At 39.6% G+C, this 14485-nt stretch overlaps 1 protein-coding gene across 4 annotated transcripts; it reads left to right on the forward strand.

Annotated features, from left to right (window-relative positions):
* Positions 1–564: 564 nt before the first annotated feature.
* On the forward strand, positions 565–14313 carry LOC145899815 (sodium-dependent serotonin transporter-like). 4 transcript variants are annotated; one of them, XM_082988732.1, is made up of 17 exons: positions 565–817; positions 1915–1983; positions 2047–2415; positions 2708–2787; positions 3036–3201; positions 7325–7459; positions 7734–7821; positions 8746–8883; positions 9548–9686; positions 9840–9998; positions 10144–10223; positions 10289–10416; positions 10884–10996; positions 11556–11787; positions 12272–12372; positions 13347–13514; positions 13692–14313. In XM_082988732.1, the coding sequence occupies exons 3-17, from the start codon at positions 2100–2102 to the stop codon at positions 13773–13775; spliced, it is 2127 nt and encodes a 708-aa protein (XP_082844858.1). In that variant the 5' UTR covers positions 565–817; positions 1915–1983; positions 2047–2099; the 3' UTR covers positions 13776–14313. The 4 variants fall into 4 exon arrangements, with proteins under 4 accessions (XP_082844858.1, XP_082844856.1, XP_082844857.1 ...); XM_082988730.1 differs by having other exon boundaries at positions 565–959; positions 1915–2415; XM_082988731.1 differs by having other exon boundaries at positions 1915–2415.
* Positions 14314–14485: the final 172 nt, after the last annotated feature.

Below are 14485 nucleotides of genomic sequence, written 5' to 3' on the forward strand. Positions count from 1 at the left end.
AATGGATTTGGCTTTTTCTGTTCGAACGAGTGTTCAAGAATGTAAATTCCCTGTCAAGTAAAGCCTGCACAATCCTTTGCAAACTTGGAAATCTTTTGTTTTTAGATGTTGGTCACTTTTTGCAAACCCATTATACTTTTGCACCAACTTTCTCAACAAACACTTTTGCTTACCTCACCTGCGATGATGCATTGTTCAAATTGTTTGAATTGTGACATCACAATGTACCTACAGAGCGCGGCGACTTTTAGGCAAGTCACAGTGCGTTTCCATGAAATTCATTTGTATGTTTTAGTTCAAGAGGTATGGCATTGTTGAATGTTGTGCACCGAATAAAAGTGGGACTCTTAAAAGCTTTCATTTCACAATCGGAAAGGAAGTTTTAGATATATGCACATTATGCTAAGCAACATTTAGTCTTTCGTATGTGAAATAAACGTTTCAGTTGGTTTATCAATAGTTTTTCCAGGAAACGACATCACTCATTTTGTGTGGCACAGGACTATTTGCATAGCGTTTACGCTCAATTGTTTAGAAAAGCCTTCCGCTGTAGAGTGAAGGACAACATGTTAAAAGAGCGCCCCAGTTTACAAAAACCTCTCGACAAGTTGCAACGGCCCTTAGCCACCCCCTCAATTCACCGTGACGCCATCTAGGCCGTAGGGACTGACAGAACGAAGGTTTACCAGTGCTGATGGTTGGTACACTAAGCTTGTAAACTTTCGCCGAGGAAGACCAGCTGAAAGTAGTTGAAAAGGTCATTTTGGAAATTTGATACTTCTAAGTCGGCTTAAACCAAGCATGCTGCAACTTGTACGTAAGTAATGAGTGCTGAGGTAGGCAAACTTTCCCATGATATGGTTACGTTGGCACGTGGTGAAAGTAGTCTTTTGGGGGCTTTGGTGTTATTTGCAGACGTGATATGTATCAGTTATGTATCAATGGAATATCAAAACCTGGTATGTTATTCTTATTTAATTTGCGTTGGACAGTTCTGTGTTCATATCGTAATTGCCACAATTGAAGTGACGTTTGGAGTGAATTTTGCAAGGTTTGAAATGGGAAGAGCACGTATCTCTATACGACATAGGAGGCGTTGTTTTAGTTGCACTAAATATCCAATATCTGTCACCAGCAGGCCTCGAACGAGGACATTTCTTTGTATTATGCGATCACAAAGGCTTTGTATGTCATAACCACTTGACTTGGCCTGTCCAAAACACACATACGCATTGTTTCGCGCAGCGGATAAATCGTCGGTATTTGTGGTTTACGCTGAACTCTTGTATTATTCACTGTGGGCTGCGACCTTCTAACATTTACAGACATTTTATTTAAACCAGACAAAGGTTTGCACATTAAAGCTTCGTGGTTATACTTGAGCGAATTCCTGAGTGATTACAGCTGTAGTTCAAACTGTGCGTAGTTTCCGAGGACGTCGCGTAACAATTTAAAAACAATGGCGGTAATTATAAGTTAGGACAGCCTTCTGCCGATCAAAAATGTTAATATAGGAAGAAATCGTTTCGATAGATCAATAATTAGTGGGTCGTTGGCATTGCCGTGAAGTACAATAAGTTTGAATCTATGGGTTCACAGTCCTTTTACGCATCACTAGATTATTTAGTTTTGGAACCTGTCCTTATGAAATAACAATGGTCGCCTTATTTGAACTGCGCCTTGTGACGTATAATAGGAAGTGTGATGTAACACATACTTCTGTTTGTAGTGACAGAGAGCGTTTCAAACCTCGTTTTTACTACAATGTAAACGCAAATGTCCAGTACACGTATTTGCCATTGGTAGATATGGAAAGAATTGTAAACTTTCAAGTGAATACAAGCATTTACATTAACTAGAAGAAAAAGAGTTTTCGTAACAGAAATATTATTTTTATTTATTATCGTTTTCCAGGAGCACATTTTCTCAGCAATCCAAAAAAATATTTTGATTAATCGACGAATCTCGTGATCTTCAAACCAGGTTTGCCAGGATACAAAATAAATACAATTGAAGTTACATAACCTTATTATGACGTCACATCAGTAGCGGTTCGAACGCTTTCCAGACGCCTTTTTGTGGACGGTTATCGATTGAGAATGTCAAGCAACAATCAGCAAAGCGCGAAGCTCGGTCGGGACAATTGGGATCGCTTTGATTCAGAATCGCGGAAAAATTCGAGAAAAGCAAGTTTAATAAGCGCTCCCGGTCATCTGGAAACGCGAAACAATGAAACAAATTCGACGACGAATTCGAACGGGGCTACGAATGCTGATGACAGCAAGTTGTTGAACGGTGTTGGGAACGCACCACAGCGCCGTGTATCAGGATACAATTTACCGCAGAGCGCGATCGTCGACGCCGTAAAAACTTCAATTCCAGGAAGAAAACGAAGCAGCCAGACCGGCGAAATGGGTAAGAAATTGTTTTGGATTTTCCTCCTATAGTTTTTACTTGCATTGGAACCATACGATTATAACAGTATTTGGATGGGCTCGCTGTTATCAAGCTAAGGGCAAGCTGCGTCTATCTACAGGCTGTGCTTTGAGGCACAGAAATGTTTCAATCAATAAAACGTTTATAACGTCATGTTTAAATCTAGAAGTGTTACCATGGAAACGTAATATCTTATATCACCAGAATAAATGGTGAATTCATGCATTACTAAAAGTCTTGCAGTAATTCAGGTACTTTACATTACCCCAAGGTTTCAATAAATATCGCAAAGAGAGCGCGATGACGAACGACAGCGTTCCAGCCCTCTCAAGCAACTACGGATTGTCACTGGTATGTAGATCGTTAGCTATCATGACTTCCCACCCCAGCAATTGCGGTAATGGCGTGGATTTACTCATAAAGTTAAAGTTCTTACAAGGGTGCGGTCGCAACGCATTTTTTACTAAAACTAGTTTGGTGTGCGCATATAAGTTGACACGCTAAGTCAAAAACATTTCACAATATTTTGTAAACTGTCACTTCGCTGGTTGTAGCGTCTCCATCAATCTGTTTGTAAAATTACAGAACGTGTTTTGAAGGTGCCTGAGGACAAACAGAGGCGAATGTTTCCGAAAGATGGAAGCAAAAGTCTAGAACGAGAACAGTGGGGAAGGAAGCTCGAGTTTTTGCTTTCGGTCATTGGATTTGCCGTGGATTTAGGCAACGTTTGGAGATTCCCCTATATTTGCTTCCGTAATGGAGGAGGTATATGATTGTTTAAAAAATGTTTTCATAGTTTGGGCAAAACTTGAATTAAACGAGGATAACTGACGTAATCTTTAACCTAGGCTTGGTTCGCCGCTTACTGGGGCTTACGACGTTTCGCAGGGATGAGTAGTTTTTAATTTTGGCAAAACAACGCAAGTTCTTGGCGTTGAAAACACGCAACCCAGATGGAGCCCTAATTAAATAGCGGGCGAACCGTCGGCAAATAAAAAGTATACGGTTGATTGCGCCAGAAATACAATATGCAAAATTGATGCCAATTAATTTTTCGTTTCAGATTAACAAAACAGTCAATAACAGAATTTGTATTTTGCTTTTTTTTTAAATAAAGTTTATAAAGATTTATTGTAAAATTATTTGAAGGTCGTGCTTCAACAAAACAATCATAAAACGAATAAAAATCGAAATAAATGCTTGGTGTGTAATAGCAACAATAATCATTCCCCATGACGGCTGGTAGAGTTCATGTTACAAACCACGTGTCGAAGAACTCGCTTTAAAACAACAAACTCATACTATTTACTATTGGGTGCGGAAAGTCGTTTGCAGTGATGTAAAGGTTATTTTGTAACGACAAAGTCGCCATTTTGTGATCACGAACAAATCACGAATTGAATCCTTTTCATGGTATTACAACTTGCACCCGATTTTGATTATTTCGAAATGCTTAAAAGAAGGAATTTGTAAACCCAGCACTGGTTACAACGCGTCTCTGATTTTGTGAGAATATTTTATATTGCATTTGGTTTTCCTTTAAAAACATTCGAAAATATAATTGACAAAATCCACTTTAATTTGGTTTCACAAGCCAAAGAAAGATGAGAATCCAATAAAATGAATCCTCTTATCTAGATCAAAGGCAACTTCTTTGGTGGCCGAATAACTGGTGACAGCCATACAGGAGATTATCCATAAACCGCTACATGTTATAAACTTTCTTTGTCGGCTATAGTTAGCAACTTGCGCCCTGCGCTGTTGTTTAGATTCCTGTGGTTCCTGGTTTTTGCGAACAAGCTTTTTATTCGAAGCTCTTCCCTCTCATTCTGGCGGGGTTAAAGCCATCGCCGTAATCTTTACTGTTGTTTGTTTAGTGATTATTCATTAACCGAGGCAAGATTGCTGTAAGAGCGCCTTTGTTCGTAACAATAGGCCATTGGTATACGTAACAGTTAAAACAATTGGTGTTTTAGTGAGGTAAAATCTCAGCCAGCATTTTTATTTGTAGAGAGTAATCAGTTTTGTGCCAATAGTTTTAAATGGAATTTCATTATACCCTTTTTGGGGCAAATGAGAAGGTTGATAATGAAAACAGTAGTTTGTGTGACCTGATTTTGTGCTCAGCCGCAAATCGTTTTGCAATGTCTAACAACAAAAACTTTTACTATTTAATATGAAATGAATTTAAAGAACTTGTTTTTGCCCCTTGCGTTTAACCTGACGTAACAGAAACTATTCTCGCGTCATAGAGAAGTACCTGTGACGTCAAAAGACGCCTACAGCTGCATTTTGCGCCCAAACCGCCAGCAATAATTGGGTTGTGAGAAAACAACGACCCACAATGCTCGAGGCTTTGTAGGTAGATGATCTGCTATCTGTCTGCTTACTGAGATTTGCAAATTATGTAGCCTGGAGTAGAGGGACTGGTCCCAAGCATCAAGTTTCAGACAATCCTGAATGACGGAAAGCAAGTGCAGTGGTGGGAGTTTGAACCTGTGTTCTTCGAAAAGCGCTTTGTCGTTGCCTACCCAGTGTTGCTTGGAAGTAACAAGTGCTGTTTGGGTCGTAGCATACCCAGTGTTGCTTGGAAGTAACAAGTGCTGTTGGGCGTGAGAATGTCTCAGTGTACAGTCAGTAGCCTATATATTGTAATGCTTGGTGTTGGCCGCCTGGCTATTGCTTCGAAGTATGTTTTTGTAAACTCGTGGCCCTTGTAGACGTGTTTCAGTGACATTTGAGCAAACCGAAGGCAACTGAGATAATGTAGAATTTACCTGCATAACTAGACCATAAGCGCATTCCTGAAAAAGCGTTAATCGCGATCTGTCGTTTTGTATCATCATGAAAAGAGCTAACTTAAAATACAAGGTCATAGAGGAAATTGTTAAATGTGTTTTGAATTATTTGTTCAACTTGTCGTTTCTGTCAATTGAAACCAGGTTTGTTGGTTGATAAACAAAAACATTACACGAGGCGAAGATCTCGCTGTACCTCACAAATATTTACTTAAACCATGACCTTATGTGTGCTGGAGGTGTTTTGAAACAAACTTTTTACTTGAGAAAGATGCAACATGGCGGCGGAATCATGCAAACGTTTCAAAGACCCGGTTTTATAAATCAATGGGTTATATCCGCGATTACTGACGAAGGGTGGTTAACGATTAGGCGTGTTCTTTTATTAAATATTTCACAGAAAAATTAATTTCGCGTTTACAGTTTCTCTGCTTATTCAAATAGATCCTATCGGTCAGAACCACCTAGCAAGAGTATAGGCTGATGTCTGATTGACATTTGTGTCCACGTGTTGTTGTTTGTATTCTTTTCGTTTGTTGAGTCAGCGATCAACGGTTTTATTTTACGAAACTTCAAAGCAAAATGTTTGATGTGATAAGTTTTTGTTTCCAGAACTTATTCAAATAGAATAGAAAGTGGGTCGGACTGCTGTAGTTTGTACCCATAACCAGCACCAATAGAATATGACGGATCCCCGTGTAAACGAAAAAACAGACGACGAGGACAAAAAAGCATTTCTAGCTTGCGACGCGAATGGAAATGGAGTTGAAGAAAGCAAAGCGCGGATGTATTTAGAGGAATGTGCGGTTCACGAATCAGCAACAGACGAAAATGTTGGGGGGAACCGGGAGAGATGGGGACATAAGTTTGAGTTCCTGTTGTCTGTGATCGGGTTCGCCGTCGATCTCGGCAACGTCTGGCGTTTCCCGTATATTTGCTTTAGGAATGGAGGAGGTGCGTTTTAGTGCGTGGTGTGACGTCACAATGACTGGTGTGTGGTGTCACAATGGCTGGTATGTGACGTCACTGAAACCTTACGCGGTTCCTTTGAGTTGTTTTTATTAAAGCGATCTTTTGGATGATAAATTTCTGGTCGATGAAGATATTTTTCGTTTTCACAGAAACATTTGACGAACAAGGCGAATAATTTTAAACTAAATTAAAAACAAATTTAACGAAACAGGGAAGCTAGTTGATTGGGTTGAACAAAACCATGGTTGTATAGTCACACTGGTTTAACCTTTCCTTGCAGCAATTTTTATCGCGGTTTTTAATATCACAGAAAACGGGTCACGTGATTTAGCCTACCTCGTTCGATACAAATGTGGAATACCATAGGAATTCTCGCACTCCGTTTCGCATAAACGTGTTTTATTTGAGAAAAATCGGATTTAAATTAATGCAGGATGAATCCAATTTAACCCTTAAACTATATTTCAACCAAATTCAACAAAAAGCGATTTTTGTACGAAAAACTATCCACATGCATTTTGTTAACACACCTCAATCGGTTGTTCGTGCCATGTTTGTTATCTGACATGTGCCAAACATTTGTTCGTGCCATGTTTGTTATCTGACATGTGCCAAACATTTGTTCGTGCTATGTTTGTTATCTGACATGTGCCAAACATTTGTTCGTGCCATGTTTGTTATCTGACATGTGCCAAACATTTGTTCGTGCCATGTTTGTTATCTGACATGTGCCAAACATTTGTGTGACAGTTTTCAGGGAATGAAGCAAAGAAGATTTAACATTTTTTGATCTGAAACAACACAGAATTAAAGACGACACTGGGAAAATATATCTAACATTGTTAATTAAACTTTGGCGCATGACATTTTTAAACCAATGCCGAATTTGGAATGTGTCCCTTGTGGACCTCGAAGTTTAACAGACGACCACAAGAATGCAGTAGCACTGCCGACCGCATAATTCTGGTTAAATTCCAAAAAAAGAAATACCTCCCAAACCCCGTAGGCACGCCAAGGGCTTAAGATAATTCTCACATTAGGTTTTATGTTACCCACAATCCTCTGCCGAATCCCTTCCATATCTCTCCCATTATAACCCCGTCCTTACGTCATCACAGGAGCTTTCCTCATCCCCTACTTCCTCATGATTGTCTTTGGGGGAATCCCCTTATTCTACTTGGAGTTGGTGTTGGGTCAGTACCACAGGAGCGGGTGCATCTCAATCTGGAGGAAGATATGCCCCATTTTTAAAGGTTGGTCGCTGGATTGAGGTGAAATCGACCACGTACTTTGCAGGAGACAACAATGTTGGTTCGATTTTCTCTTCGCAAAATCAACTTTGACAAACGACTATATACATATACTGTGAGCTGTACTTGCACTGATGAGACCTTGTATGTCGAAACAGTGACCATCTACACCATTAATATTATTGGCTCCATAAATATTTGTAAATACCTTTGAATGATTGTTATTGTATAAATAAAATATTATTTGAGAATTGTTACAATGCCTTATTGTGTTTAGGTGTCGGCTTTTCAATCTGTCTAATCGCCCTCTACGTTTCGAGTTATTACAACACCATCATAGCTTGGGCCGTGTACTACCTGTACAGGTATTGTTTGGAAATATGTTGAAAACATATCAGTTGTTAGGCCGTCAGCAACATGTATTTGTTTAGGCGTCAAGTGTTTTACTGTATTGTATATCCAACCACTAAAGGTCGCATGTTGTGGATATATATGCATTGATTATATTTATCACTGAAGTATGTTAGTGCTTTTCAACCTGTGACTGAGCGATTACATTCTATTTAAACACCTTGGTACCTTAGTGATAAACTAATCAAGGTATAGTACGCCATAAGCAACCGATCCTTTGTAGCCATGGAATCCAAACATGTGGTTTTATGGAAACTAAACTACAAGTTTCTTCGCGTCGGCGACGCTTTTGAATTTTTACCCAAAGTTTGCATTTTTCTGTAATGACTTCTGAGCCTGGATTTTCTGCTTACAAGCGATCTTTTGTGCCTGCAAACGAGTCCGTGTTCATGCGGATTAGGAACCGACTCGTTAGGATTATTCACGTGACCTTACAGCTGACGCCACTCCTAGCTTAGCTGAGTAATTAGGTACATCGGTTTATCCCATCTTAGCTGCGTGAAAATAAGATTGTTAAAATCGTGTTTATTTAAATAAGCCTGAAATGCGTGGGGCATCCCACACTGTTTAGTTATATATATATACAAGCCGTGTTTAGATATTGTCTGTTTTGGCGGATTGAAAAACCACAAGACGTAAACTGACCTGTGTGGAGATAGCCCTTTAGTCACGTTCCCAAACTGTTGTTTTGCAGAATGCAAAAATCATCATATTTTTGTGTCAAAATGATGCAAACTTGTCATTGTTAACCCATTTTCCGACAATTGGGGAAATTAATGTGAATGCTTCAATTTATATGCCCCTTTGGACAGATTCATTTTTATCGTACATTGTTAAAAAATTATTAGCGTTGGTGGTGAAGTTATTTTAATTTTCAGTTCATTCTCGTACGAGCTACCATGGGCACACTGCAACCACACGTGGAATAATGAACACTGCCTCGACCAGATTGACTCCGCGGCACACAACCAATCATGGAGTAACACGTCGGAATCTCCAGCCCACCAATTCTTTGAGTAAGTTACTTGATATTGACAGTAGCGTATGGCAGTAAGACAAAAGTTCCAAACTGCTATCCTTCTTATTTCGACAAATACAAATGGACTAACTTTCCATTATATGCGCAAAAGAGCCATAATAATTGAGAGCTGCAGACAGGGTGTACACGCACTGTTTCGACCTGTAAGGTCTCATCAGTGCAGCTGTTGATGTGGCACTGTGCTAGCTGGTAGACTAGCAGGCACACAGATTTCCACTTTGTGGTACCTTTCGGTCAATCGTCGATATGTTGGGTACCAAACTAGGTACCAATCAACTTTCCATTAATTTGGCCTGGGTTTTGTGGAGCATATATTATGAGGTAGATCAGTGGTTCTCGGGCTTTTCGAAACGAATGATAGCACTTGCGTCGCACATGTTATAACACTTATACATCACAAAATCTATCAGCACTATGTTTTTCGTGTTTATAACCATGGGGGCAGTCTCCACTTTCCAGCATTCATCCCAAAATATCTAACCGTAAAAAAACAAGCATTACTTAATTTTGTAGTTGCTACATAGTGTCTGGATATTATTGCAAACGACCCAAGAAAATCTTCCAGTTAATTTCCTGACTTCCTCGTATTTATTCGATTGTGGGTCAATGTTGAAAAAAAAACAAAATGTTTTTCACAATAGGCGACATGTTTTGGAGATGGACAAATCAACTGGTATTGGCGACTTTGGCCCACCCAGGTGGCAACTGGTCGTATGTCTCTTCTTCGTTTACATCGCCCTATATTTCTGTTTGTGGAAGGGAGTGAGGTCATCTGGAAAGGTGAATCCCCTAATGTATGACGCGGGCAAGATGATCTTGCACAAGCAAACGTTGAAACGCAACATTACGTTCAACTTAATACAAGTACCTTTCCCACTAACAAGAAGTGTTACATATATTTTGGATTTTTTTGTAACTTTTTTTGTGTTTCAGGCAGTTTGGGTGACAGCGACATTCCCGTATCTTGTCTTGTTCATTCTTCTTATAAGGGGTGCGATGCTGCCTGGGGCTTCGAAAGGAATAGAATTTTATCTCCGCCCGAAGTGGGGTCAACTTCTGGTGCCTTCAGTTTGGCTGGAAGCGGCGACTCAAGTAAGCCCCATACATAAAAAACATGGTCGCTCATTCTGCTTGAATCATGCATGGAAAAATGTTGCCTGTCATTTTGCTGCTTTGTCAGTTAAGTCCAATTAAACAAATTCGTTGATCTTCAAACTAATAAAATATTTGTTTTCAGGTATTTTTTTCATTGGGGCCCGGATTTGGAACTTTAATTGCACTTTCAAGTTACAATCGCTTCAACAACAATTGCTACAGGTTAAACTGTGTTTTTATTCTGCTTTAACTGTTACGTAACAACAACAACAACTGTAACGTCACAGAGATGCGTTTATTACGAGTGTGGTGAACTGTCTGACCAGTTTCATGGCGGGATTTGTAGTCTTTTCCGTCTTGGGATATATGGCACATATTCTCCACAAAGAAAAGATTGAAGACGTAACCACCCCAGGTACGGTTCTGCATAGGTTACGTTATTTTCCATTACACTAAACACAGCCTTAGAAACAAGGATTTTGTTTTTTTAGTAAATTTATTTTATATTGAGGATGTAGTGTAACGGTATATATGTAAGTTCAAAAATATAAACCTCTTTAAATCGTTGTAAATTGTGGCGGTTTGGGAGATTTTGTGGCTGTGTTTGATAACTTCCTGGTTGTCAGTTGTCCAAACAATTTCCTCGCATGAGTGAAACTTGCCAAATAGTTCCACGAGAAGATCACAGCCATCCTGCCTGGCGAAATCTAGGTTGAATTAACCTCAAAATCATGTTCATTACTTCCTGCTTTCCCATTGACATTGTGTAAAGGTCGCCTTGTAAATCTATCCATAATGACGTCACAGGGAAGTTTTAACAGAGTCTGTTTATTGGAAAATATCACAATTATTGTGATAAGATAATTTAAATTGTTTTTATAGGGCTTGGTTTACTCTTCGTGGTCTACGGACAAGCTCTGACCACTTTCAACGGCTCCGTTATTTTCTCTATATTGTTCTTCCTCATGATCATCACCCTGGGTCTCGATAGTTCGGTACGGATGGTTAAAATAATTCTAATCATATTTATTTTTATTTTTGCTGCGCTGCATGCAGGGCCACTGTTTTATTTTAAATATATTTTGATTCCTTTGCGTACATGAATGATTTGAGACATGGAGTCTGACGACCAGACTAGTGACCAGCGTGCGACAACATGGTCCCCACAAAATTGCATGGCTGTTTGGCTGATAAGGTCGATTATGTCGAAACAGTGGCCCTGTATGCAGCTGGAGCTCTGCTCTGTACAAAAGTCCCTGCAAAAAAAACGCTAACATGTTTCCAACTCTGGGCCTTTGAAGTTTGTTGTTATGATTTGCCACAAGCGAGCGTGCAGCAAATATTAAACCGTGTTATCCGCTGAAGCGTGACCGAGTGAAAGGAGGTGGATAAATTCCAAGTGTTGTTGACGGGTCGTTCAACTGCTGTTACCTGGTAAAAATGTCTAAACTCATTAACTTTTTGTTTGTCTATTGTATTTTGACACGCTTCATCGCACATTGTAGCACCTCACGTGACAATGGGTTCAGATATAAATCGATATAATATTTTTAGTTTGGCGGGCTTGAGGCTGTGATCACCGGATTTTCCGATGAGTTTCCGAACACGATCGGAAAACATCGGGAAAAGTTCGTCTTCGTGTTTCTTTGCATCAGTTTTCTTCTCGCTTTATCTACCACAACATACGGGGGAGCTTATCTTATTACTCTGCTTGAAGTTTACGCAACTGGACCTGCCATCATGACTGTGGTTCTGATGGAGGCGATTTCTGTCAGCTGGTTTTATGGTCAGTGCTTTTGTGAATACCAAGTTTGGCGCAGTCCATTTCGCTCTTAATGCACTCCAGGAGTCAACCAACTTTTTTAACTAAGGGACACATATACATGCTGGTAGTAATGGGGGCCGAAAGCACGTTCAATGTAGGATAATTTATGCCTACATGGTTTCCTGGTGCAGGAGATTTAAAAGCAATGCTTCTTACTTTCAGTGCCAAACAAACAAGATCTAAACAACAGAATTGCTTAACATGTGGTGATTTGTTAAATAAAATCGTAATTTAAAATCACAGTGTGGTGTAAACACCTTTTATCGTTTGGTGGATTTGACCCCCGGAACGTAGTTTGGTGGCCCCTGGTGTAAAGTGTTTGTTCCAATTTCCAATCTTTCATTTTGGCTCGTTAGTTATCATCCACGATGCCATATAGCACTTATGACAATACGGTACTCCCGCCACGTAATAAGTTTTGTTATTTTGTTGTCACAAAAACCAGGTATCGACCGTTTGAGCGGAGACATAAAAGCAATGCTGGGATTCGGTCCGGGAATTTACTGGCGCCTCTGCTGGAAATATATTAGTCCTCTATTCCTTGGGGTAAGTTTGTCGGGACTGCCCCTATGCTGAAACTGGTTTAAAATGTTGTGCTACTCTTGTTAAGGGGGTAAAAAATTCTGGTTAAAATGGTTTCTTGGTATTTGGTTGAATCAGTGAAGTGTGACCTTTCAAGCTGAACGCAAATACCGTATGTTCGTTAATCGTCTATCAATAATGTTTTATCTAAAAGTGAAAACCGTTCTGCAGAAATTGAATGGTTTTTATATCTTCATCTTAAAACATTACAAAATAATAAAAAAAAAGGTTACATGTCAAAATGCCACTAATCCTGAATACCCCGTATGAGCATTAACCATTTTGCATAGTCATAGAGTTGCATACAGTAGCAGTGCGAACTATTTGTACCGTTGAGGTCACATCAGTGCAGCTGGTGACTGTGGAGCTAAACCAGCTTTTAAATTAGCAGGGGTAGAAATTTCAACCTTGTGGTAACTTTTCCATTGGTTGGGTGCTGAACAACGTAGTTTTTACAACTCTCGTACAATCTTCCCCTTTCAATCCGCAGAATTTATTTTAAACCTAACTTGGAATTCCCACTGTGCAATTCCTTAACGCCTCATACGTAACAATCAATCAGCTGTCAGCAAGGTTCGAACGTATAAAGACACGCACAACATCAATCCCTCTTCCCTTCCGTAATCACTGACTTAACCTTTCACTGTAAGATAATTTTGGCACAAATTATCCTCTGACCTTTCGTCTTTCTGCATTACTTCGGGTAGGGCTGGAGAGAACTAGCGAAGCGTGAAATTACATCATGTTAACAAAGTTTTACCAGCCTTTATAACGCAACAATGACAAATGTTTGTGTCTCTGTAAACGTCATAATATAGCTTTCAATATTCATTGTTGTGTTTTTTCTCATGCAACGCAGCCTGCTCATAAATATCACAAATAATCATGTCATGATGTAAGGAAGCTCTTTAGTCACATGACGTTCGTGATTGCCGCAGTTTATGATCGTGATGAGCGTGATTTTCACGAGCAACATTGAGATGGGGAGTTACAAGTATCCTGATTGGTCAACAGTTCTCGGTTGGATGATCACGCTTTCATCAATCCTAATCATACCCTCTTACGCTCTTTACCGGTATCTCAACGAGATCGGGTCTCCCCAGCAGGTGGGGTAATTTTGTCAGCTTGTGTATAGATTGTAACCACACAAAGACGGACTTATAATATATGGATTTTTTGCGATACCAAAGCAGCTTTGTTAATTTTTGTGTGAAATTTTTTTTTTTGCACATTGTTATAGTGCTGTTTTTATAATTACGTCATAATGAATATTATTTCGACAGCGTTGCTTCACTTTGCTGCGCCCGGAAGTGGGGGGGCAAGGTCAACCGAGGGAATCGCTCGCCATGACGTCAGTACCAGAGTAGGACAACAATTACCACTGGGAAAAACTTTTGCCGGCAGATGGTGTCCGTGAGCGTGACGAGCAGTTTTGGTATTTGTTGTTTTCACTAAAAGTTTTGTGTTGCGGAACCGGAACTTGTACAGTCGACTCACACTGAAATTTGAACGCGGTTTGTGTAAAATGTTTTGTTACCGTAACGTTTTGTATCCTTGAGGTCCACAACTAACACAATTTCTGTTGAGTTATTAACAAGTATTGTCCTCGCATTTAGTCTTCGGCCTAAACAAACGCATTTTTCGGCAGCAAAACTGCGGAAATCTTCTTTACTTTATTTTTCACTTTCCGCTTGCATCGGGCACCAAAATTTTAGTAAAAGTGAAACTCTCATAACAGGTCAAATTTTAACAAGAAATTATAAACGGGGATGAAATTATCCTCAATACTGGTTGTTCTCATCCTGATGCCACATGTTCTGTACATTACGTCAATATTATGCTGTTGTTGCTGTAATTCTGAATCCGACCCATTGTTGTCCGATGACGTCAATACAATTGTGTATATTCCAAGGGTACAAAGCAAACTTGTGGTTGGTTTCTCAATAAAGTTACCTTATTCAAACCATTATTTAATACTTCTAATTCTGTGCCCTCCTCTTCTATGATAGATTTGACATATCACGGAATGGGCACTCTCTGTTGTATGTATTTACAGGGTATTCCCCTCCATACTTGC

This window comes from Ascidia mentula, chromosome 4 (genome assembly GCF_947561715.1).
Source record: "Ascidia mentula chromosome 4, kaAscMent1.1, whole genome shotgun sequence".
In the NCBI taxonomy this organism is placed as follows: Eukaryota; Metazoa; Chordata; class Ascidiacea; order Phlebobranchia; family Ascidiidae; genus Ascidia; species Ascidia mentula.